Source organism: Cyphellophora europaea (genome assembly GCF_000365145.1).
Source record: "Cyphellophora europaea CBS 101466 unplaced genomic scaffold supercont1.3, whole genome shotgun sequence".
NCBI lineage: Eukaryota > Fungi > Ascomycota > Eurotiomycetes > Chaetothyriales > Cyphellophoraceae > Cyphellophora > Cyphellophora europaea.
The window spans coordinates 156,810-178,528 of record NW_008481809.1 but is presented as its reverse complement, the minus strand read 5'-3'; the positions used below and the strand labels follow the sequence as shown (position 1 = coordinate 178,528).

At 54.4% G+C, this 21,719-nt stretch overlaps 7 protein-coding genes across 7 annotated transcripts; 6 read left to right on the top strand and 1 right to left on the bottom strand.

Annotated features, from left to right (window-relative positions):
* Positions 1-438: 438 nt before the first annotated feature.
* HMPREF1541_02976 (uncharacterized protein) lies at positions 439-2,040 on the top strand (the record flags this gene model as incomplete). Its single annotated transcript, XM_008717329.1, has 1 exon — positions 439-2,040. One exon carries the CDS (start codon positions 439-441, stop codon positions 2,038-2,040), a length of 1,602 nt encoding a protein of 533 aa, XP_008715551.1.
* Positions 2,041-2,430: 390 nt separating this feature from the next.
* HMPREF1541_02975 (uncharacterized protein) lies at positions 2,431-3,786 on the top strand (the record flags this gene model as incomplete). Its single annotated transcript, XM_008717328.1, has 2 exons — positions 2,431-2,462; positions 2,514-3,786. 2 exons carry the CDS (start codon positions 2,431-2,433, stop codon positions 3,784-3,786), a joined length of 1,305 nt encoding a protein of 434 aa, XP_008715550.1.
* A 3,202-nt stretch (positions 3,787-6,988) lies between these two features.
* Positions 6,989-9,478, bottom strand: HMPREF1541_02974 (DNA repair helicase rad15; the record flags this gene model as incomplete). Its single annotated transcript, XM_008717327.1, has 1 exon — positions 6,989-9,478. The coding sequence occupies one exon, from the start codon at positions 9,476-9,478 to the stop codon at positions 6,989-6,991; it is 2,490 nt and encodes an 829-aa protein (XP_008715549.1).
* A 347-nt stretch (positions 9,479-9,825) lies between these two features.
* Positions 9,826-14,575, top strand: HMPREF1541_02973 (uncharacterized protein; the record flags this gene model as incomplete). The annotated part of the gene is made up of 2 exons (XM_008717326.1): positions 9,826-10,104; positions 10,154-14,575. The coding sequence occupies 2 exons, from the start codon at positions 9,826-9,828 to the stop codon at positions 14,573-14,575; spliced, it is 4,701 nt and encodes a 1,566-aa protein (XP_008715548.1).
* A 200-nt stretch (positions 14,576-14,775) lies between these two features.
* On the top strand, positions 14,776-16,587 carry HMPREF1541_02972 (uncharacterized protein; the record flags this gene model as incomplete). The annotated part of the gene is made up of 1 exon (XM_008717325.1): positions 14,776-16,587. One exon carries the CDS (start codon positions 14,776-14,778, stop codon positions 16,585-16,587), a length of 1,812 nt encoding a protein of 603 aa, XP_008715547.1.
* A 1,103-nt stretch (positions 16,588-17,690) lies between these two features.
* HMPREF1541_02971 (uncharacterized protein) lies at positions 17,691-19,132 on the top strand (the record flags this gene model as incomplete). The annotated part of the gene is made up of 2 exons (XM_008717324.1): positions 17,691-18,101; positions 18,146-19,132. The coding sequence occupies 2 exons, from the start codon at positions 17,691-17,693 to the stop codon at positions 19,130-19,132; spliced, it is 1,398 nt and encodes a 465-aa protein (XP_008715546.1).
* Positions 19,133-20,388: 1,256 nt separating this feature from the next.
* HMPREF1541_02970 (uncharacterized protein) lies at positions 20,389-21,543 on the top strand (the record flags this gene model as incomplete). The annotated part of the gene is made up of 2 exons (XM_008717323.1): positions 20,389-20,412; positions 20,515-21,543. 2 exons carry the CDS (start codon positions 20,389-20,391, stop codon positions 21,541-21,543), a joined length of 1,053 nt encoding a protein of 350 aa, XP_008715545.1.
* Between the last annotated feature and the right edge of the window lie 176 nt (positions 21,544-21,719).

The following is a 21,719-nucleotide window of genomic DNA, read 5'->3' as shown; positions in this document are numbered from 1 at the left end:
AACACTATGTTATACATGTTTGGCTTTTGTCTACATACGACATAGACCTCACGCAAGCCATTGACCGCACCCATGTTTAAGGGGTTGAAGCCTTGTAGCCTTGGCAGTCACCGCTACGGCCATTTGAGCTTTGGCTTGATCTAGTCTCGCAGCCAGGCTGATCAGACGACATAGAACCTGTGGGAACTCGACATATACTGCATTCTGAGATGGGATATCGGTACGGAGTCAGCCCCATGGCGTGTTATGGCGCAGCCGAGATCGGACCTCGAAATACTACCGGGCGCTGATGTCCGTGGCAGGGCGGCAAGGTGCCCCGCATAACCTCGCATTATCAGATCCGACTTCTCGCTGCCTCAGCCTCTCCTCGTCTTCATTCGCCATCCCTGAGCCCTGTGACGGACCTGTTAGCCGTTGAGATCTCTCTCATTTTGCGTCATGTCAATAATCTTCAGAAATGCGCGCATCGTCACTGCAACACAGGAGTTGATTGACGACAGTGTCTTGGTGGTGCAAAAAGGCATCATCTCATATCTCGGCCCATACAATGACCAAGTAAAGAAGCTTGAGGCAGATGCCGAGATCCATGATCTTCAGGGCCGGATCCTTGGCCCAGGGTTCGTCGATGGACACATGCATCTGCTCCTGCACGGTGCATCAATCCGAAAGATTGGCTTGGAGCATTGCAAGACTTTAGAGGACATCCGTGCAGCGCTGAAAGCTGGCGCTGCAGAGCGGCCGAATGTCCCAAGGCTTTTCGGTAGAGGCTATATGCAGCATATGACCCCTGGCGAGCCTACTGCGGCTATGCTAGACGGTATTGATTCGCGGCCCATCTACATAAACAGCAAAGATCTCCACTCTACGTGGTGTAACACTGCCGCGATGGATGAACTCAACGTTGGAGACACGCCAGACCCGAAGGGTGGTACTATCCACCGGGATGCCGATGGCCAACCTACTGGTCTAATGTCAGAAGCAGCTGCAATCAACATAGTTTGGCCTCACATGAACAAGATCACGCCATACGAAGAGAAGCTAGATCAAGTGCACGCTGCCATCAAGTCATACTCAAGTACTGGCTATACGGGCTTGGTCGAGCTGGCTACCGACGACGAGATCTGGTCACTCATGATGAAGCTCCACGAAGAAAAAGCACCCATCCGCATGGCCGCCCACTGGCTCGTCGCGCCCTCCGAGAATCTTGACGACTCCCTGGCACAAGTCGACCGCGCTGTAGAGCTACACAAGCAGTACAACCTCACCAGCTCTCCCGACTGCCGCATTGCTGGTATCAAGCTCATCCTCGACGGCATCGTCGATGCCTGCACTGCGGCACTCTCTAAACCTTACACCTCTAATGCAGCCCATCCGGACACGTTCTGGACCGCTGAGCATCTCCGCGCTGTGGTTCGCAAGGCCGATGAGGCTGGCCTCCAGTGTGCTCTGCACGCTATTGGCGATCGAGCCGTAACCCTCGCTGTCGACACACTTGAAGCTTGCGGCTCGCCCGGCCGTCGCCACCGCATCGAGCACCTGGAGCTCACATCTCCAGGTGACGCCGCGCGCCTTGGCAAGCTCGGCATTACTGCTTCGATCCAGCCTGTTCACGCTGATCCTTGTGTCTTGCGTGCCTGGCCTACCATTCTCGGCACTGAGCGTTGCGGACGCGCCTTTGCATACAAGGAGTTCCACGATGGTGGCGCAACGATTGCCATTGGTACAGATGCACCGACAGCACCGACGCATCCGTTGCAGAACATGTATGTTGCGACGACGCGCAAGTCAGCCAGGGAGCCGGAGGCGGGCGATCTCAACGCAGTAAACCAGAACTTCGCGCTGCCTTTGGCGGTCGCAATGGCGGGTGCGGCGGAGGGAGCAGCGAAGAGCTGTTTTGCGGAGAAGAGGGTGGGGACACTGGAGGTAGGCAAGTGCGCGGACTTTGTTGTGCTGGGTATGGAGTGGAATCACGAGAGGCTATTGGAGGCGCAAGTTAGGGAGACATGGTTCGGTGGTCGGAGGGTATACAAGAAGAGCTGATCACTGGACTGATATCTTTGGAATCATCCGCCGGCCAAGTACGTTTGTGTTCCTGTCGAAGTATAGCTCAGAGCCCAACGAATGGTTTCTGAAGCAAGCGGTGGTAGGACCCTCGAGTGAAGATGAACTCTTTAAGAGGCTGTGAAAGCAAGTGCAATCTGCAGTGAAGCCGAGATTAACATGGAATCTTGTGACGCAGGGCATGAGTGTGTCACTACTAGCTTGAAGTGAAGTGGTGGCTAATGTGGAAGAAGAAGGTTTGCCTTGTTGCCTGATAGAAACCACGCTAGTATCTTGGCGTCTAGCTGGTAATGCGGCGCGGTGTTGAAAATGTTCACCGCGGTTACACATCTCTCGCCAACATCACCACTTGAAGCTAGTCACGTCAAGATGTTTGGCCAAGGACAACGCAATTTCGCCAGGTGAGTCTGAAGAACTTTCTGACTGGAGTACTATTACTGACCAAGTGCTAGCCTCGCGCAAGGCGATCATCCATCTCAAGCCTCCCAGCGAGACCGGCGTCCTCCAATTCTCCTGCCGACATTCGGTGGTTTCTTGGCTGAATTGCGCCAGTCTGCTATTCCGCACCCTGCTGCACACGATTCACCATCTGCTCTCCGCGAAGACGCTCCCCATCACGTCGATGTTTCTGTAACGGTGCACCAGCCCCGAAACAAGGGGCAGCAACTTCGAGAAGAGGATTCTCGCCTGGCCGACGAGCAAAATCAACTTGAGTTACAACATAGGCGAATCACTCATCGACGCAATCAGATCGCGGAGCAACGTGATCAGCTGATCGAAGAGCTCACCAAGCAGCTTGACGAGCTCATTGAAGATCGTCGTCGACTCACCATGCAGCGTGATTGGCTCCACAACGAGCATCACCAGCTCACCGAGCAGCGTGATCGGCTGAGCGCCCAGGTCGGTCAACTCACTCAGCAGCTACAGCAAATTACTCTGGAGCGTGACCAGATCGACGAAAAATACGACAATGCCCTCAGAGAGCGCGAAGAGCTCCACGCAGAGTGTATTGGGCTTGGCCGCGAGGTCAATGGCGTCAGAGACCTGTTGATGCAGTACATCCGCCGAAGCGCCGACGCTACGCATGATGGTGCTCGGATCCGCTACGAATCTCACAAGATCACCAGAGAGCTCAACCAGAGTCGAATGAGACATCGCCAAGCGTTGAAAGTCATCAAAGAGCGTGATAAAACGATCGAAGAGCGCAACCAAGATATTCAAACCTGCGACCAATCGATTCAGGACCTGCAGAAGCGACTGAACGATCACGCTGCCATCTATCGAGTTCCGACTCCCACAGATCTCGAAGCAGTGCCCATCCGCATTGAGCTGCACGTCTACCACGGCGGCCCGCTGGCCAAATCAGTTTTCGAGCACCCAGAAGCTTCTGTCGAGCGGCTCATTCCGAACGCGAGTGATTTACAGTCCATCAACGCGACTGTTCTCGGCCTCGCGGCTCTTTGCGGCATCGAGGCAGGGCCCACACTCTTTACGGTTCAGACGAAGTTCGCTCCGGTGGGTGTCGAAGACGGCTTTGCCGCAGTCATGGCTCCAGGTTACAGGAGTTGGACAGAGAAGCTCAAGCGCCAAGTTGAGGCTGGTCAGGTGGATGCTGCTCGAGTCGTTGGAACTGTTAAGGTGTATACGACGGTCAAGAACAAGCTCTCGACTGACGAAATCAGCAGCTTGAGAGGCTTTCTGGGACCTGTGGTGCAGGAATTCTAGATCCTCCGAGTGGGGCCCTTATGCACAGTCAAACATTCTTGCGAGGGGAAGAAAATGGTGTTTGAACAGGCTCGGTGTGGGATCAGGGAAGGGTAGATCGGGTGGTCAGGCACAATCGACGACGTTCTCGGTTTGAGCAGCTGACTTTGTCAGAACACTGCAACTGGAGGGATGGGTGTCCCCCAAGATAGCAATCGAATATGCACTCATGCGTCTCTAAAGCCGCCAGCCATTCCGTATCATCTTGCCTCTTCTCCGAAGCATGTCGTCAGAGAGATGGACAGACGATGAAAAGTAGATACCGAGGTCTTGCAGTTCTCAAGCTGTCTGAAGGGGTGAAGTATTCTTGTCGGATTCTTGGCTCTTTAATGTGTTGTTCGACGATGGGGCAAACTCCAGAGTTCCAACCATAGCTTTCTCGCACGAGCAGAAAGCAGTTGAGTACTTCCAGCGCTGCTTACCGGACCAAAAAGACAGCCAGGCGGATGAACCGACAGCCTAGCCCCAGAACAGCAGACTTGTCGAAGACAAGAGAATGCCATCACTTTGCCTGGATTCGAACGCGGAACGGTGGACTGCTGTATTGGTTGATGTGACAGCTCTCAAAGAGGGTCAACTAGCTGTGCGAGCGCTTCTTTGTGTATTGGTGTAGATGGCGGGGTTGCACCATGCTAGATTTGAGGAAAAGGTCGCATTCTACATAGTAACTGTGTCTGACGAGCTATAGAGATGGGGAGACGAAGTCCGCATTGCAACCATGTCGAATCTGTCTGCGCCAGTACAGCTGTACCATGGAGAACACTAATATTGCGATGGAAACCTGCCCTAGTCCAGTCTGCTCTGATACAAGACCATTTGCTTCGGTCTCCAATCGTCGTTGAGTCGCAGTGACGGATGCTCACTTTCGCACCTCGCGCGTCTCAGAGTCAGCCGCTGCAAACAATGCCAGCTCTGACAAAGGAGAGGACCGTCAAACGCGGTAATCATCTTAGTAACATATTGAAAGTCAGCACTCATTTTCTTTGTCCGTGTATCCCATACAGCCACCAATCAATGATACTCTCGCACGAAGACGAAATGGCGTACTACCATACACCATTGAAGACTCTCCCTCTTGACGGTAGACCCGACTCTCGTGACCTTAAGCCACGGCTCATCCCTCCTTCTGACGTGGGCCTCCCCGCCCGCCCACCTAGACAGAATCAGAAATTGTGGCCCTGGCTCATACTTGCGACCCTCGTCGTACTGCTGCTGGCTGCCATTACGGCGCTTGTGCTCAAGATAGCGAAGCAACCAGCTGAGCAGCATGCGAAGACTTCTGATTTACACGCGGCAAGTCCAGAAGCGATGACCACAACAGTTCCGGCTATTTTGTCGATCACAACGATGACGGAATCCTCAGTCGCAACTTCGACCTCGCTACTTGTATCGATTCAAACTGAGCACCACAGCGAGACTGTCGATGAGACAACCACGCCTCCGCCATCAGACCGAACCATCACGACCAAGACCACACGCACTGACACCGACCAGTCTCTCACAACATTGTCGCCTCCATCGATCCCCAAACCCTCAACAGCTACTATCACACAGACCAAGACCTCCACAGCCTCGTCTACCTCGGCCTCAACCTCGACATCCACGCTGAGCGAGTCAGTGACGATGCAGACGCAGGTCATTGTCATCAAGCTCCCGCAGACACGGACATCCACCTCCACCCACTGGGTGACCCTGACAAAGACAACGCATCCAACTTCCACAGTCTCGACAGAGGTGCTGGTCATTAATCGAGAGTCCTGGGTCACAGGTACGGTGACTGTCCACCCATCAAAGCGATCTGCAACGCCGCTCGTATCGGGAGATACGGATGCCACGATGACCGAAACAAAGGACCCAACCCGTTCTGCGCAGAATGCGCACAGTTGGTTCACACACGCGACAGCGCCCTCCCGGCCATCTACACTCCTCAGAGAGTCTACGCCTTCTCCCACTACTACATCACCGACGACGGCCCCACGGCGGCGCGCCGCAGAAGTGCGGTGGACAACCAGTACGCTGACTTCCTACCACGACACCACCAGAACGCGCCACGTGACGTCGACCACGACCGAGACAGAGACGGGCGAGCCGGGCGCCACGTCCACTGTCTTCACCAGGACGAGGTCCACTACCACGACAGAGCATTGATCAGGCGACGTAACGCGGACCTGGGTGTAGTCTTTTAGCGGGAACAGATCGATCGGTCGACATGGAGTAGAGACGTTGTTGCTAGTGCTTGCAGGAAAACAGCTCTTAGACGGGGGGGAGTAATGTACAATTTAGGAGCCTTGCAGAAAGCAGCAGGAGGTTGCATATGACTATATGGGCTCGCAGGAGGGAAGCTAGCAGGCTGCCTTTTGCGCCGGCCAGTCCTATGGAGTTACCTGTTCAGACAGCTTCAGAGGATGCGCGGAAGGTCTGGCACCTAATAAGCCTAGATGTGAGCCCGTGCAGTTTTCCAGAAGCCCTGGACTTCGTCGGGAGAATCCACCAGACGCCCCCGTGCCGGTCGACATCCATCTAAATCTGATGCGCGATGAGCTGGGCTGCTCCTCGTTCAAAATCGGCTTTTGCATGCTGCAGTGGCTGACTCGCGTAGTGCCCGACCTCAGTAGGTACCAGCAAGCTCTTGCCCGCCACAATGAGCAGTCAGATGTGAGGGTAGCCGCTGGCCATGCTGCCGAAGGGGATCGAGGCAGGTGGCTGCAGAAGCTGGGGGGTATATGTGTGTGCGGAGGCGCAGGTACGGCGGACGGCTTGCACGGCTTGGCTGCTTGTTTCGAGGGTGGTGTTTGGGGGATGTTGTGTAGCCAGTGCTTTGCGCATGCACAGTAACAGGCATCGAACGGCGGAGACAACGTCTAACGCATTCACTAAAGGCCAGGTTTGGTGGACATGGTCGGCGTTTTTGCTGGTCTGTGGCCGACATGGCAGCAGGCGAGTGCAGTTTCGAATCCGGCCGAAGCTCCATCATGGTGAGAGACATGGCATGGCTCGAACCAGAATCCTCTTCCGCACCAAGCGAGCGCGTGGTGTCTATAACCAATGAACGAAGTTCGCAGTTCGATGTGCTCCAATTGGTGCTCATCGCATTGCCGTTGCACATGGTGCTTCCTGTCATCTCGCACATGACGAATTCATCCTTGTTGGGCCTCGGTCGGGTTTAGATCGCTGCTTCTGCAATCATCAAGTCTTCGTCGGCCACCTCTTCACCAAATTCATCTGTCCCTGCTCCAGTCTCGTAGTTCCTGCCGCGGCCAGCGTCATGACCATTCGTGTGGACGCCATTACCATTTAACTCGCTATCCTTATGGTCCACAGCCATGTAGTCCCACTCCCCAACACCCTCCCTACCCACATCGCCCTGGCCTCTGTTACGATCCTGCTCGCGCTGCCAAATCTCCAGCTCTTCGAGGCTCCAGCTATCTTTACCCTTTAGGCCCTCCACCCCAGTTCCAGTCGGTTTCTTCACACTTTCGAGTGGCTGTGCGATACCTCGCAAAAATTTGCGCGCCATTCCCACCGCTGCATCTGTGCTCAAGTTCGTGTGGTTGTCGAGGATCTCATCAGAGATCCACCTTGGCAATTGATTGCGTCGTTTGATGAAGCGATTATCGGCAAGAACCATCACTCCGTAATCGTCTTTGCCACGAAGAACTCGGCCTAGGCATTGTGCAGCGTGTCGCATAGCATCGAAAGATAGAAAGTCGTTTGGTGGGATGCGGTAGGCGTCGTTCAGAAACTCTAAGCGCGCTTTCAGGATACGACTCTCAGTATACTGGTATGGCGCGCCCAAGCACAGCACCGAGCGCCCATAGTGGTGATCGAAATCTATACCCTCCGAGACTTTGCCACGAGCGACACAAAGCAGGATTGCGCCCTTACCATTCTCGCAAGCGGTGCGGTAGGTTTCCAGCGCGAGGGAGGTCTCTTGTGCGTCCGGCGTCTCTACGAGGATAAGCTTGTACTGCCAGATCTGGTCGAGAACGCCCATTCCCTGCCACATGGAGATGATCATTTCCATGTAAAGGTAGGAGGGGAAGAAGACCACGAGGCCGTCGGGTGTGATCTTGGCGAATTCATATAGTAGTGCGCCATAATTCCGGACCACGCCAGGATCGGATCGGTGTCCGAAGGATGATGTTATCTTTTGCTGGTCGGAACCTTTGCTAATGATTAACGGGAGGAACGAGCGGCGAGCCAGTGACATGGGGTATGATTCTTGGAGGACGGTGCTGAAATTGAGCATCTTGGGGTACATTTCGAGGGGAGAGATGGTACCAGAGGTAATGATGACGGACGAGAAGCGCTCCAGCACAGGTTTAATGGCAATGGAGGCATCGAGACAAGTAAAGTGGAGAATAGGATTGGGGACCTGGGCTTGCTCGGTCTCAAATGGCTCGAGGATCAGAAGAAAGCCGGTCTCATAGGTGGCAGCGAGGGTGGCAAAGGTCGCTACTTCTTGAAGAGGCTGGTAGTCTTCGATGTTGGTGAGCTCGAGAGTGCGTACGAGCGATGTCAGACGCTCGGCGCAGAAGCGAAGGGGCTTTCGCTCGATGAATGTCAGCTCCTTGAGATGAGCGAGGAAGGAGGGCGGGGTTTCTTGGATAACATAGAGCACCTTCATTCGCGTCTTCAGGTATTCGATGAACCGCTTGAGGAAAGCCACAAAATGCTCTGCTCGACGAATGTTGCCCGGTACTGCTTCTTTGAGCAGATCGTCCGGTAAGGTGGGGTTTGCCATAAATGCATCTTCAGCTCGTGCTTCATCCGCCTCGCGTAGACCCTCAACCAGCTTCGAGTACTCGTCCTGGAGCTTCTGCTCGTCCGAATCCTTCATTTCCTCAATCTTTCGCTCGAGGTTGTTGGCTCCTCTCGTGGCTTTCCGCAACGAGTCTTCGGTCAGGTCTATAGACAGTGATTCGATGCAGACATTGTCAATATTGTGAGCTTCGTCGAAAACCACGATACAATCCTTGGACAATTCTTTGGATACTCGCTCGGCGATCTTGGGGTCGAGGAGATAATGATAAGAATAAATGATGACGTTGCAAAAGGACATCATGCGTCGAGCTGAGAAGTAGGGACACTGCTTGTGCTGTTCTCCGTATTGAATTAGTCCATCTAGAGTGAAGACGCCTGGTGGGAGCAGATTATGAGGCTCGAGTAGATCGAGGTTATCATGATAGACGCAGACTTCAACATCGTCACCCCTCTCTTTCTTCTCCCTCACGAAGCCTGCTGTCAGACTTCGACACCGCGCATCGACGACAGCGCCACTTTTTTCTCGTTTGACCGAGGGATGTAGACAGAGGTTCTTTCGACTTGTCAGACCGAGACCGCGGAACTCTTCCTCGTGACCCAGCTGCTCGGTTCGGTATTTCATCAGACGCTTCAGCTCAGCCAATGCCTTTTCAATCTCGGACATGGTACGGGAGCAATAGATGAGCTTCCTGTGCTCCGGGTAGAATTGCTGATAGGCTACAATTAGTGAGAGCAAGGATATGGTCTTGCCAGTTCCCGAGGGCATTTCTAAGACGCAGTGGCCGCCGGCGTCCAGCGTCCTCTTGAGATCGCACATGTATGCATATTGCTCAGGATAGATTCGCCCGTACGGAAACAGCACTGGCAGATCGTCAATGAAGAACTTCATCTTGTCGGGGAGTGCGATGTTCGTTGCAGAGCGAGATCTCGCATGCTCAAGACAAGCAGTTCAGGTTCGTGAGGCTCGTAAAGTCGTTGCGGGTCATTCAGGTCATCGTTTGGCAGGCTCCCATATCCAGGCAGCAAAGGTGTCGATGATGGATGATCTGCAGCACAAATGATTTGACGCGCTCGCAAAGTCGCGTTTTGGAGATGACGTCAGTCTTTACAAACATTTTTTATCGATGTTGCGCCGCAGTGCGCAGCCTGAACTGCAGTAGTATATGACTCTTCACTCCCCTTCTGCTCTCCCCTTCGAAGACCGCCTGCTCTCGGACGTCAGTGATTGAGCCGAAGATGAGCAAGAAGTTCAAGTCGCAGGCGTCCAGTGCTCGTGCCGCCAATGCCGCCTTCGGAACTTCGTCCTTTGGCTTTGGCAGCACCTCTTCTGCTTCTTCACTTTCGTACATTGCAGAGCAGCCAGACCTGACCGGCGTATCCGATCCCAACGTTGTCGTGTCGTTACGGAATCTCGGGAAGAAAGATAGCACCACAAAATCAAAGGCTCTAGAAGAATTCCAAGAACATGTCAAGTCTGTGGGTGCAAACGTGGAAGATGCCGTAATCACTGCCTGGGTATGTGAAATTGCCTACAATGTCATGTGTGTCGCTGACATCGCTGCAGGTTGCACTATACCCAAGAACATCGATAGACAACTCTCGACGAGTCCGGCAGCTGGCACACAATCTCCAAGGCTCTCTGACTACTGCCGCCGGAAAGAGGATTGCCCCGCGCCTTCCTAAGGCCGTTGGACCGTGGCTATGCGGACAATATGACAGTGACAGGGCTGTAGCTAGAGCTGCTGCTGATGCTTTAATCCTGGCCTTTCCCGCCGCGGAGAAACGACAGGCTCTATGGAAGGTGTACAAGGACTCACTGCTCGAGTACGCCGAGGATGCAATCCTTGCTCAAACAGTACAATCCTTGAGCGATGAGCGGTCGACGAGCAAAGACGATGCCGAATCCAAGTATGCCCGTGTCGCTGGTTCCGCAATGACCATGATTGGATACCTGATCAGAGCGCATGCAGGTTCTTCAGACTTTCATCTAAAGGTAAGTGCACTTGTGACGAACAAGAGTCTCTGGGACTTTGTGAGCCACCAAGACCCCTACCTGAGACGCAGCGTGTGCACTTTGGCAATTTTGTGCACGGGAGAGTTCAAAAGTGAGTTGGACTGGCAGGTCATGAGCTCAAGGTTCCTGGCCAAGGGCCTCACTGCCGACCAGCTTGGATCCTCCAGCCAGTTCTCGGAAGCCATTGTGGCACTCACCACTACTAGGCCTGAAATATGGACATCTGATTACACTGGTAAAGCCACCGCTTCGAAACGATTGTGTCAATACTTAAGAAAGGGCTCTCAGAGAGGCACTGACGCCGTCTGGCGCAATATCACTACCTTGGTCCGAATGATTCCGCCCACCGCAATAACCAAGGACGACACGAGTTTTGGTCTTGAGGCTGCAGACGCCCTTGCTGAAGCAGTTTATGACGGTGTCACTAATCAGGATGAGCCTCGACCGAATCTGACCGCAGCATGGTCATGCTATATCGACTTGGTCTTCTGGATGCAAGGGCTTCTCGGCACCAGAGATGACCAAACCAAATTCATGCGCGATCACATCCTGAATCTAGTTACACGCTACGTTGATCCAAGCCGGGAGGCTACCGGGTTTCCAGCTGTTTCAGGGCCACGCCTAGCTGCCGACATTTTGACTAGATTGCGAGAAGGAGATCATCAAGATGAGGTGGCAAGGCTGTGGCTGGACCTTTCCGCGAATCTAGCTGAGAAGATGCGTCTCTCCTTACCGGAAGCCTCCAAGGACTTCAAAGCATCCCAGGACAACATCGTCGCCCATGCGACTCGGCTCGTCAGGCTTCAAAGCGCCTCTGGACAAATCTCGACCGCACCAATTTCTGAAGCTTTGAGCTCATCTTTCAGATCTGCGGACCAGAACCTCATCGGTGTTGCAATAGATTTGCTCAGAAACCGCAATGGTAAACCTTACGGCGCAGCTGCTGTGCTTCTTGGAGTGGTTTCGCAAGAAAATTTTAAGAAAACCGATACAAGTGTTCAGGAGTTCTTGGACAATGATGTGAAGCAGCTTCTCCATTCACCATCGGCCGACCGCCTTGTTGCTCTTTGGCGTGTCTGCGGCAGACCTGCAGGCTTACTTCTCTCCTCGCTGGCAGCATCCGCACCGAGTAGTGAGTATGGCGAGAAAGCGCTGATAGCGCTCCTGAGCAATGCGATGCCCGAAGATGTCGACCTCAGCCCAGAACTGGCTTCTCTTCTACTCACCACTACGAAGGCTTCTGTTATAACTGCATTCCTCGCCAACCCGAGTCTTCGAGCTACTCCGGTCATTGGTCAGTACGTTCAGCGCGTGCTGGGAGATCTGTCTGCCGAGTCAACAACGGTCACTCGACTCGAAATCATCAAGCTCCTAGACGAAGTCACTGCCAACAAGGAAGCGAAGGTGACCCTCATTTCTGATGAACGTTCAGGTGAGATTCTAGCCCGTCTACTGTTTCTCGCGGACTCCGCAAACCCTGAAGTTATCGAGGCTGCCAATGGTCTGCTCTCTAAACTTAAGGGCACTCAGTACGGGCCAGTGTCAGGCTCATCGACCACGCTCAATCTGATTCTGGATCAGCTGTCTGGCGCTCAGCCGCAAATATCAATATTGTCATTGGCCGAGTTAGCATGCGGTGAGTATCAGAGTGCCACCGACAAAATAGCTGTCGCCAGCAGTCTTCTGCCAACCATTGAACAGTGGGAGTCAGCTCTCGTTGGGCATATGAAAGGCAAGAGGCCTGCCTCGCTTGCTATCAGCAGCCCGTTACAGGGACTGATATATATGCTCGAGGATGGGAAGGCTGTACCTGACGATTCCATCCGTGACGCTGAAGACTTCTCGATGGCGTTCAGATTGGCAGTCTATATCACGAAGCTAGCATCCACCCCGTCATTTGTTGAGTCTGTCGGAGAGGCATCACCTACCGCGCTCTATCAGTACTTTCCCATCGCACTTCAGCTAGTCAACGAGAAATTGACCTTGGAATCAGCCAATGACATCTGGATAAATACCACCCCCGAAGTCATTGACGAGGCGGCAGATGTCTTATCACAAGGTAACGCGATCATTCAGAGTTGGTTGGTTGATTCGGACTCCTCGTTCGTGAGCGATTGGCTGGTCAGACTGAGCGATCTGCAGGACTTGACCACTCGTTCGTACCTGACCGGCCTAGCCTTCGCTGATGTTGCAGCTCGTGTAGCCGAGCGGGACGGCGGCAATATGCTTGCTGCTCAGTATGAAACCCAGATCAAAAGGCTGCATCGTTCACCCGATGTCGTTCAGTCGGCATGCATCGTATACAGCGCCCGGGAGTACCTCGTATCATCCAATGTCGGGCGGAGAGTATTGAATGAGTTGGTCAGTGATCTCACGGACCTCAAAACTGAACAGCTCACAGTGGCCACGATGAAGCCGTTGGTGCTCCTCAATATCATTCTCAACGGATTCTCGGATGCGCTCGAAGGAGTTCAGTCTCAAAGACTGGTATTCCTCATGCAGAATCTTGTTCAACTTCTGTCTTCAGGCACACTCGATCTAGTCATCGAGTCGGAGATCTTCAAATTGCTCACGTCTGTTCTTCCTGCGGTTCAGGACATCTATGGTGAACACTGGCAGGACATACTCAACACCCTTGTTGATACATGGATCGAATTGAACGACCCGGAAGGTGACCTACCGACGCTCAATTCGACGCTCAGGTTGTACCAGAAGTTGAGCTTGCTTGTAAGCGCCGAAGACGTCAATGAAGATCTTCAGGACGCATGGACGGCCACCAAGCCAAAGACGGAGGACGCTCTCCTGCATTGCTTGCAGCTCTTCGCTCAACCTAGCGAGGGCACGAACCAACCACGGCACACCTGTGCTTCTCTTCTTGGAAGACTACTCCGCAATGTGCAGGTGAAGGACACAAGTTCCATCATACCTCTCATGTCGACGTCATCAAATGCTGTGCTCGATACAGCGTATCAGATCCTTCATCAGGCGATTCCACAACGACAAGAACAGCTCTCAGTGGAGCTCGTCCTCGAGAAGCAGGTCCTGCATCTCCCGACTGAGCTGCTCGACCTGATTGGTGACGGATACGACATGCCAATAACGTGGAAGAGGTATCTTTTATGTTGGAAGCTTATCTTTGACCATTTCGAAAATGCTTCATACATGTTGAAGGAAATGTATGTGGCCGACCTGAAGCAGTCAAATTGTCTACAAGCTCTCTTGACCTCGATCTGCGAGACTGTCCGAATAACAAGCAATCGGCCAGTTGATGCCTCCAAGCACGACTTCGAGAATTTCGAACTGGGTACAAGCGAGTCGGAGGAGAAAGAAATGCTGTGGCTCAACACACATCTTTACTATTGTTGTCTCCTACTCACGCCAAGCTTGGTCAAAGCATGGTATATCGAACAAAAGAACCGCATCAAATCGCCCTTGGAAGCGTGGACGCAAAAACACATATCAGCATCGATTGTTGCGGCATCGTTCGAAACGGTGTCGGACTGGGCCAAGAGTCAAGATAAGGACGACACGCCTGTCGAGGTCAAGACCAGCACACGCAGCTTCGATCTTGTCGCCTCGATGGAAATCGATCCCGAATCACCTCCAATCGCTATTTCCGTCATACTTCCAGCAGCTTACCCGCTGGAGTCACCCACAGTGGTGAGTAAGACTCGAGTTGCAGTCTCGGAGAAGAACTGGCAATCGTGGCTCCGTACTATCCAAATCATCATCTTCAGCACGGGAAGCATCATAGAAGGACTTGTTGCATTCCGACGCAACGTCCAGGGAGCACTAAAAGGGCAGGGTGAATGCTCCATCTGCTACAGCATCATCGGCACCGACATGCAGACGCCGAACAAGAAGTGCGGGACATGCAAAAACATGTTCCACGGTTCTTGCTTGTTCCGCTGGTTCAAGAGCTCCAACAGTTCAACATGTCCGCTCTGCAGGAACAGTTTCAGTTATGCATAATCCCATAGAGTATAGAAAGATGCGAGTGTAGAGAGTCCTTACAGTCATGGCAAGCATAAATCTGATTCGCTCCTTCCCCGCCCCACTTCTCCCGTGTTCGACTTGTGACACCGCCACATTCGAGTCATCCGTACCACGCGACACCTTTCCTTTTCTTGACCCGCCTATATCACTTAGCCTCTGGCTAGTAATGCATCGCAATGCGGAAAGATGACGCAGATAGCGAAGCTCTTGAGCCTCTCGCCGGAGCTGCGAGCCATCATGAGGAGGCCGATGACGAAGCGATCGAGCAGTTCCCTGATCTTCCCACAGACCTCGCTTCGGGGGAGGTAGTGGCGTTTGCAAAGACCTTCGGCCTCAGTCACAAGCTCGACGTTCTGCAGAAAGCGGCCTTGCTGATACAGACTGACGTTGCGATTCATCAGATCCCGGGCATCACGGCGCCTGAGCTTAAGGCCCTCCGGGACGAAACGACCCGGAAATGGAGGCAGCCCTTCCTGATGTATCTCACCGTCGTGGTCACGGCGTTGGGAGCAATGGGCCAAGGATGGGCGCAGACGAGCATGAACGGCGCAAATCTGTACTTTCCCAATGCATTTGGCATCGATGCCGATACGCCGCGCAACAACATGATCCTTGGCTTGCTCAACTCTGGAATCTATCTCAGCAACGGTCTGCTTGGTGCTTGGCTTGTGGCACCACTCAATCAACGCCTCGGTCGCCGCGGAGCCGTATTCGGTGCCACTTTGGTCTCTTTCATTACCAACATTGGAGGCGCGCTGACACAGAACTGGCAACAACTACTCTTCTTCCGGTTACTCTTGGGCTGTGCACTGGGAGTCATTAGCAGCACACTCAACGTCTTTGCTGCAGAATGTATCCCTGCTGCCATTCGCGGTGGGCTAGCAGTGTCCTGGCAGATGTTTTGCGCCTTTGGAATCTTTACTGGCTTTGTTGCCAACGTTGCAGTATACGATTTCGGCCCAAACACCTGGCGGCTCCAATTAGCCGGACCTGTGCTCTCCACCATCCCGCTTCTGGCTCTTATCTACGTATGTCCCGAATCTCCGGCCTGGAGGATCAAACATGGTGGCCGCTACGACCTGGCGTACCAGTCACTTGTTAAGCTGCGAAACACAGAGCTCCAGGCCGCCAAAGAGCTCTATCTCTCGCATCTTCAGCGCTCTAACAAGGAAGAGGCCCACACTTCGTATTTGAAGCAAATAGCCGAGCTGTTCACCATCCCACGCATCCGCCGTGCAACACTCGGAGCATACACGGTCATGGTCTGTCAGCAGCTTTGCGGGATCAACATCATTAGCTTTTACTCGTCCACAATCTTCGCCGATGCCGACTTCTCAACCTTCGGCGCCCTGATGGCGTCAACGGTTTTTGGGTTTGTCAATTTTGTTGGTGCATTTCCTGCTGTGTGGACGATGGACACACTGGGTCGCCGGTCGTTGCTTCTCCTTACCCTTCCTTTCATGGCTGTCACGATGCTTGCGGCCGGACTGGCCTACAGTATCCCACAGGAAAGCCCTGCGCACTTTGGACTGCTGGCTACGATGATCTACCTCTTCTGCGCCGAGTACTCGCCTGGTATGGGTCCAGTCCCCGCTGCATACGCCGCTGAGGTATTCCCACTTTCGCACCGAGAAATTGGCATGAGTTCGGCCGTCGCTTTCACCAACATTTGGGCGTCGGCGCTGTCATTGACCTTCCCACAGCTCCTGTCGACCTTAGGCTCGCAGGGCGCGTTTACTCTGTATGCTGGTCTCAACGTGGTAGCCCTGATCTTGGTCTTCCTCTGCGTCCCGGAGACCCGGCTGAAAACCTTGGAAGAGCTGGACGACGTGTTCTCGATCAGCACAAGAAAGTTCATTCGATATCAGGTCACGGAATATTTGCCATGGTGGACGAGGAGATACCTGCTGCGTCAGAAAAAAGCCGAGCTGCAGCCGCTGGAAGGTGACGACGGATACAGCGAACTGGATCAGGAGGATGATCTATGATATTGGCAGGCAGCATGCTCAGACTGAAATCCAGCACAGCGACTGAGGCCATCACGTGATCCGAAGCCGGTGCATCATGTGGCGTGAATAACCCGCCGTAGAAGATCTCGCTTCAACTCGAAACCAACTGTCAACACCTCCCACCATCACGTTCCATTATTATCTCAAGTCCTTCATCTTCACCCAGTGCTACCTCACTCAATTTCAGAAATCGGTGCTCGGTACCAACCAGCAGCGACCCCGGCAGTCGGTAGCACGCTAGCGGGTTGCCATGCCATGGAAGCGCGTCGACTCGACATTAACCTCGCTTACCGAGTATTATGATGCACTCTCAAACCACCGTCGGTAAAGCCTCGACGCGCTCGCCTTGAACACCGCGTGCCTTGAGACAAGATCGCACCATGTAGACCGCGACACAACAGCAAGGTACAAAGTATATCTCGCAGCTGACACCACGCAAACATTATCTAGGTATACTATTCCACCGGATCGAGCCTCACGAGATGATTTTCAGGGCTGTAAAAGGTTGATCAACATGAAATTGCTGTTTCCCGCTTTCATTTGACGCAAGTCACAGTCAGCCGGATACACGCGCCTATCATGATGCTTGTCTACAGCCTCTACCGACTTTTCTTGAGGTTTTCACACCATTAGCGTGCGTCGGAAATTACCTGTCAAAGCCAAATCGTCGACTAAGACCCCTGCTACCAAACACTGTCGAAACTTGGCCCGCTCAGCCTTGTCTAGCCTCGCGCCGGCGTCATGGTCCGTCGCCGGGCAATCTCCAGCGCGACGGCTTGGTTTGCGATGTCCATGGTTTCGTGACTCCTGACCCTGGTGTTGCCAACCCCTCCCCGGGCATACGCTTTAATCGGCCCTCACCTCGCTGTCGCGTGGTTTCGTTCCCTTCTCACGGTTGCTGTTGTTGTCCCTTTCGCTGTGCGCTTGTTCGCCAGCACCCACGTTCCTTACCAGCTCGCGAAACTCACCCCAAGTCATTCATTCCCGAATTGCGATCGCTACGCTAGACGCCGCTCGACGTTCGTCGCCTGCCTTTCGACTTCATATGCACATATCACGACAACAGAATACATATCGCCAAGATGAGATCAAATAGTATCCTCCTGTCGAGCGCCAGCGCCGTTCTGCTTCTTGCTTCCTTCGCCAGCGCCAGCGCCAAGCACGCTGTGCACGAGCACGTTCAAGCGCTCCACCGTCGGCATCATGATCGTCTTGCGCGATCGACACCCGAGACCGCCGGAGTGGGTGTGGAGATCAGATCGCCTTCCCCAGAGACTGCTGCGCCGATCGTTGAGAAGCGCGATGGACAATGCGCGTTCCCTTACGACGCCGGTCTGGTGCCGGTAACACCTGGCTCGATGAATGCCGGATGGGCCATGAGCCCGGACCAGCCCTGCAAGCCGGGCAACTACTGCCCGTATGCTTGCCCGCCAGGTCAAGTCATGGCACAGTGGGACCCCGAGGCGACTTCATATACATATCCTCAATCGATGGTAAGGCAACTCGTTACATAACATTATTCAGCTAACCCCCGTAGAATGGTGGTCTGTATTGCGACAACAGTGGCCAGATCTCGAAGCCGTTCCCCGACAAGCCATATTGCCAGAGCACGCAATCCAACATCGGCGTCCAGAATGAGGCGGGTGGCGTGGTCTCTTTCTGCCAGACCGTTTTGCCTGGCAACGAAGCCATGTTGATTCCGACCGAAGTCTACGACACTGCCACCCTTGCCAATCCGGGCACCGACTACTGGTGCAAGACCGCTGCCCACTACTACATCAACGGCCCTGGCGTTGGTGCGGGCGAAGCCTGCGTTTGGGGCACCAATCAGAAGGATGTCGGTAATTGGAGTCCCTATGTTGCCGGTACCAACGTCGTCGATAACGGTGAGACCTTTATCAAGCTTGGCTGGAACCCAATCTACCTCGAGCCTACCACTCCCTTCCGCAACCAGATGCCTAACTGGGGCGTCCGGATCGAGTGCCCCGACGGCAAATGCAACGGCTTGCCGTGCGAGATCAGCCCCAAGGACAACTGGGTGAACCAGATGAAGGGCAGCAAGTCCAGTGGCGCTGGTGGTGGTAGCTTCTGTGTGGTCACTGTGCCCAAGGGTTCAACCGCCAACTTTGTCGTCTATGGCGGTTCAGGCGGTAGCAACCCCGGACAGTTCTTCCCTGGCAAGCCTTCAGCTTCGACGTGGGAGGACGCCATGAGCAGCACGACTAGTGCCTCTAACACTGCTTCTACAACTGAATGGAGCTCCTCCTGGAGCTCGGCCTCTGGCAACTACTCCGTCTCTTCGACCTCGTATGGACCTAACCCCTCCAAGATGCCCAACAAGGACCTGTTTGCGACTGATTCATCAGACTCGGCGTCGGCCACGCCAACCACCGAGAGGCCAGCCGAAGCTACTGCCGCTGGCCCATCGGCGGCTCCGACTCTATCGAGCTCCGGCGCCACGCAGCAATCATTCTCGATTGCCGGCTTCGCGGTCGCTCTGCTCGCTGCTGTAGCAATGCTATGATGCGCCTCGAGCCATCACACAAAACAACAAGGTGGACCTCCCGCCAACTGGATCTGGCACTCCCTATTTTCTCATTTAATCGGCTGGACTCGGATTCCGATGACGAATGTTGATACATTACATTCTGCGATACCCGTACATATTTACTTATCTTCGAACATACCTTCTGGACAGGGGAGATGACTCGTGCGCCTAGTACGAACGCGGCTCAGCGTACTTGTACAGTCGCAGTGTGTACTGACGGACCAGAAGATGGGACAACTGGATTGGAGACCCGGTGTGCGACAACAGACACAAGCGCAAAGAAACCACAATGCCCTCAATAACGATGTCACGTCGGTGGACGAAGACGTGAAAGATGTGAAGACTACGAATGAGCGATTTGGGTATCTGTTTTTATCTTTGAAAGATTCCTGGGGATGTTGTGTGCCTGGAGGAGTTTGGGCGACAATAGACGCTCTTACCGCCTCTTACAGTGAGGCCAAGGTCTCGACATATCGATTGACGACGAATTACATAGTGCAGGTAGCTAACGTAATGTCGAGTGACAACATCTCCCTCATGGCTCACATCTTGGGGATAGTATGGCTGCACCGTTTCCACGGAAGCCGGTCTAGAGGGGAGATCTTCTTCGCGATCGGCGAGACCCATAATGGCCTTCCACGTGGTCTCGAGGAGATCTCAAACAGGGATCAGGGTGGGTTGCTGATCTTGAAGCCATGGCACGTGGATCCCCTCTGCACTTCGAGGAGCTGGAACTGTTTTGAGGCGGCGAGGCTGAGCAGCCATATGGCGCTGTGGCGTACCGTAGCAATGCGTTGACGTACGCCCTGATCTGCACCCAGTCGGAGACGCCCCTCCACCACCAAACACAGTGAACACTGCGGCTCGTTTGCACTACAGCGCGCAACAACAACAACATCCTACCGAAGACAGAGCAGCGCTTTTGTGTCACGTTTGGCTCAACCATCTTGTCAGCAACCCACAACCGCGAGCCCTCGAACAGCATACCCCGGCGCACTGCCCCCCGCTTCAACTGAGCAAAGTACTGCAAGCCTCGCAGACAGCCGGCGACCCTTGCGCCGCACAGGAGCATCTACGATTGTCGATGAAGGAGCGAGGTGCTGGTCTCGGACTCTAGACGAAGATAGCAGATCACAAAGGGGTGGAGGCTGTATTCGACCGAGCAATCGGCCCTCAGCATCTCAACTTCCTCTCTCCACGAGCCAATCTACATACAAGACCGGACCGTCACCATGCCGGCCTTATCACCACAAACAGTACGTACTCCCGCGTGTCAACGTTCTCCCTTCTCCGTCTCTTCATACACCCATCTCCGAACACGTCCAATTCTCTAACAAACCTCCCTCTCCTGCAAATAGGTCAAGCTCCGCTCCCAGCTCCGCCTCCTAATCCCACGATTACGCAATGCACAGAAGAAAGACACGGCCCTCTCTGTAGCGTCGCGCCGCGAGATGGCTGACCTCCTAGCCGCCAATCGAGAGCAGTCCGCCCGCATCCGCGTCGAGAACATCATCCACACCGACATCACCGTCGAGCTAATGGAGATCCTGGAGTTGTACGCCGAGCTGCTGCTGGCGAGAGCAGGCATGCTGGATCACCGGGATAAGATGATCAAGGAGGGGCTGGTGGGCGGCAAGTCGGCAGACGAGGATGCTGCTGCGGGAGGTGAGGGGGGCGGAGCGACGGGTCTGGAGGAGGCGGCGGCTAGTCTGGTGTACGCGGCGCCACGGCTGCCGCGGGAAGTGAAAGAGCTGGCGATCGTGCGCGCCCTACTGGTCGAGCGCTTCGGCAAAGAGTGGGCCGTGAAAGTCAACGATAACGAGGGCGGCGAGATGGTGCCGCGGCGCGTCAGCGAGAAGCTGAAACTCGAGGTCCCGCGCGAGGCCCTCGTACAGGCTTACCTGGAGGAGATTGCGAGGGCATACGGCGTGGATTGGCCGCGGCGAGATGACGCTCTTGAGGAGACGCGCGGAGAGGTCGATGATGAGATGGACGACGATGACGATATCGACGATGGCGGCGCTAAAGAGCAGCCTATCCTCGCGGACGGCGCAGCACAGCAGCAACGGCCACCTAGCACCCCGGCCGGTAAGGGGCCGGGCAGAGTCGACATCAAAGGCCTGCAGCGCGCCACGCCGCCAACAGATGTCACGCCGGGCGGTGCCAAGAGTCCCATCAGCGTGGCGCCACCGGGCGCGAGGAGTGACAATCCCAGTCCGAAGGTGAGGTTGCCGGGTGGAGGTGAGGCCAAGCCTGGTGGAGCTGCGAGTGGCAGGCCTGCTGCGCCGGTCAAGAAGGCGAGTGCTGGTGCTGGTGCTGGTGGGCCGGGAGGGAGCGTGCCGACTGTGGATGACCTGGCGAAACGATTTTCGGCTTTGAAGCGGTGATATGCCGTAGAAACAGAAAAATGAAAGGAAGGACAGTAGGAGGTTATTGGTGTGGCTGTGAAATGGCCACAAATGTCCAGCAGAAGAGGTTGGAAGGGAAGGGGAGGGGAGCACAGCGTTGGCGTATGTTCCGTTTGGCCCGCTCCTCGTGCCTCGCGCCTCGTGTTGCCTCATAC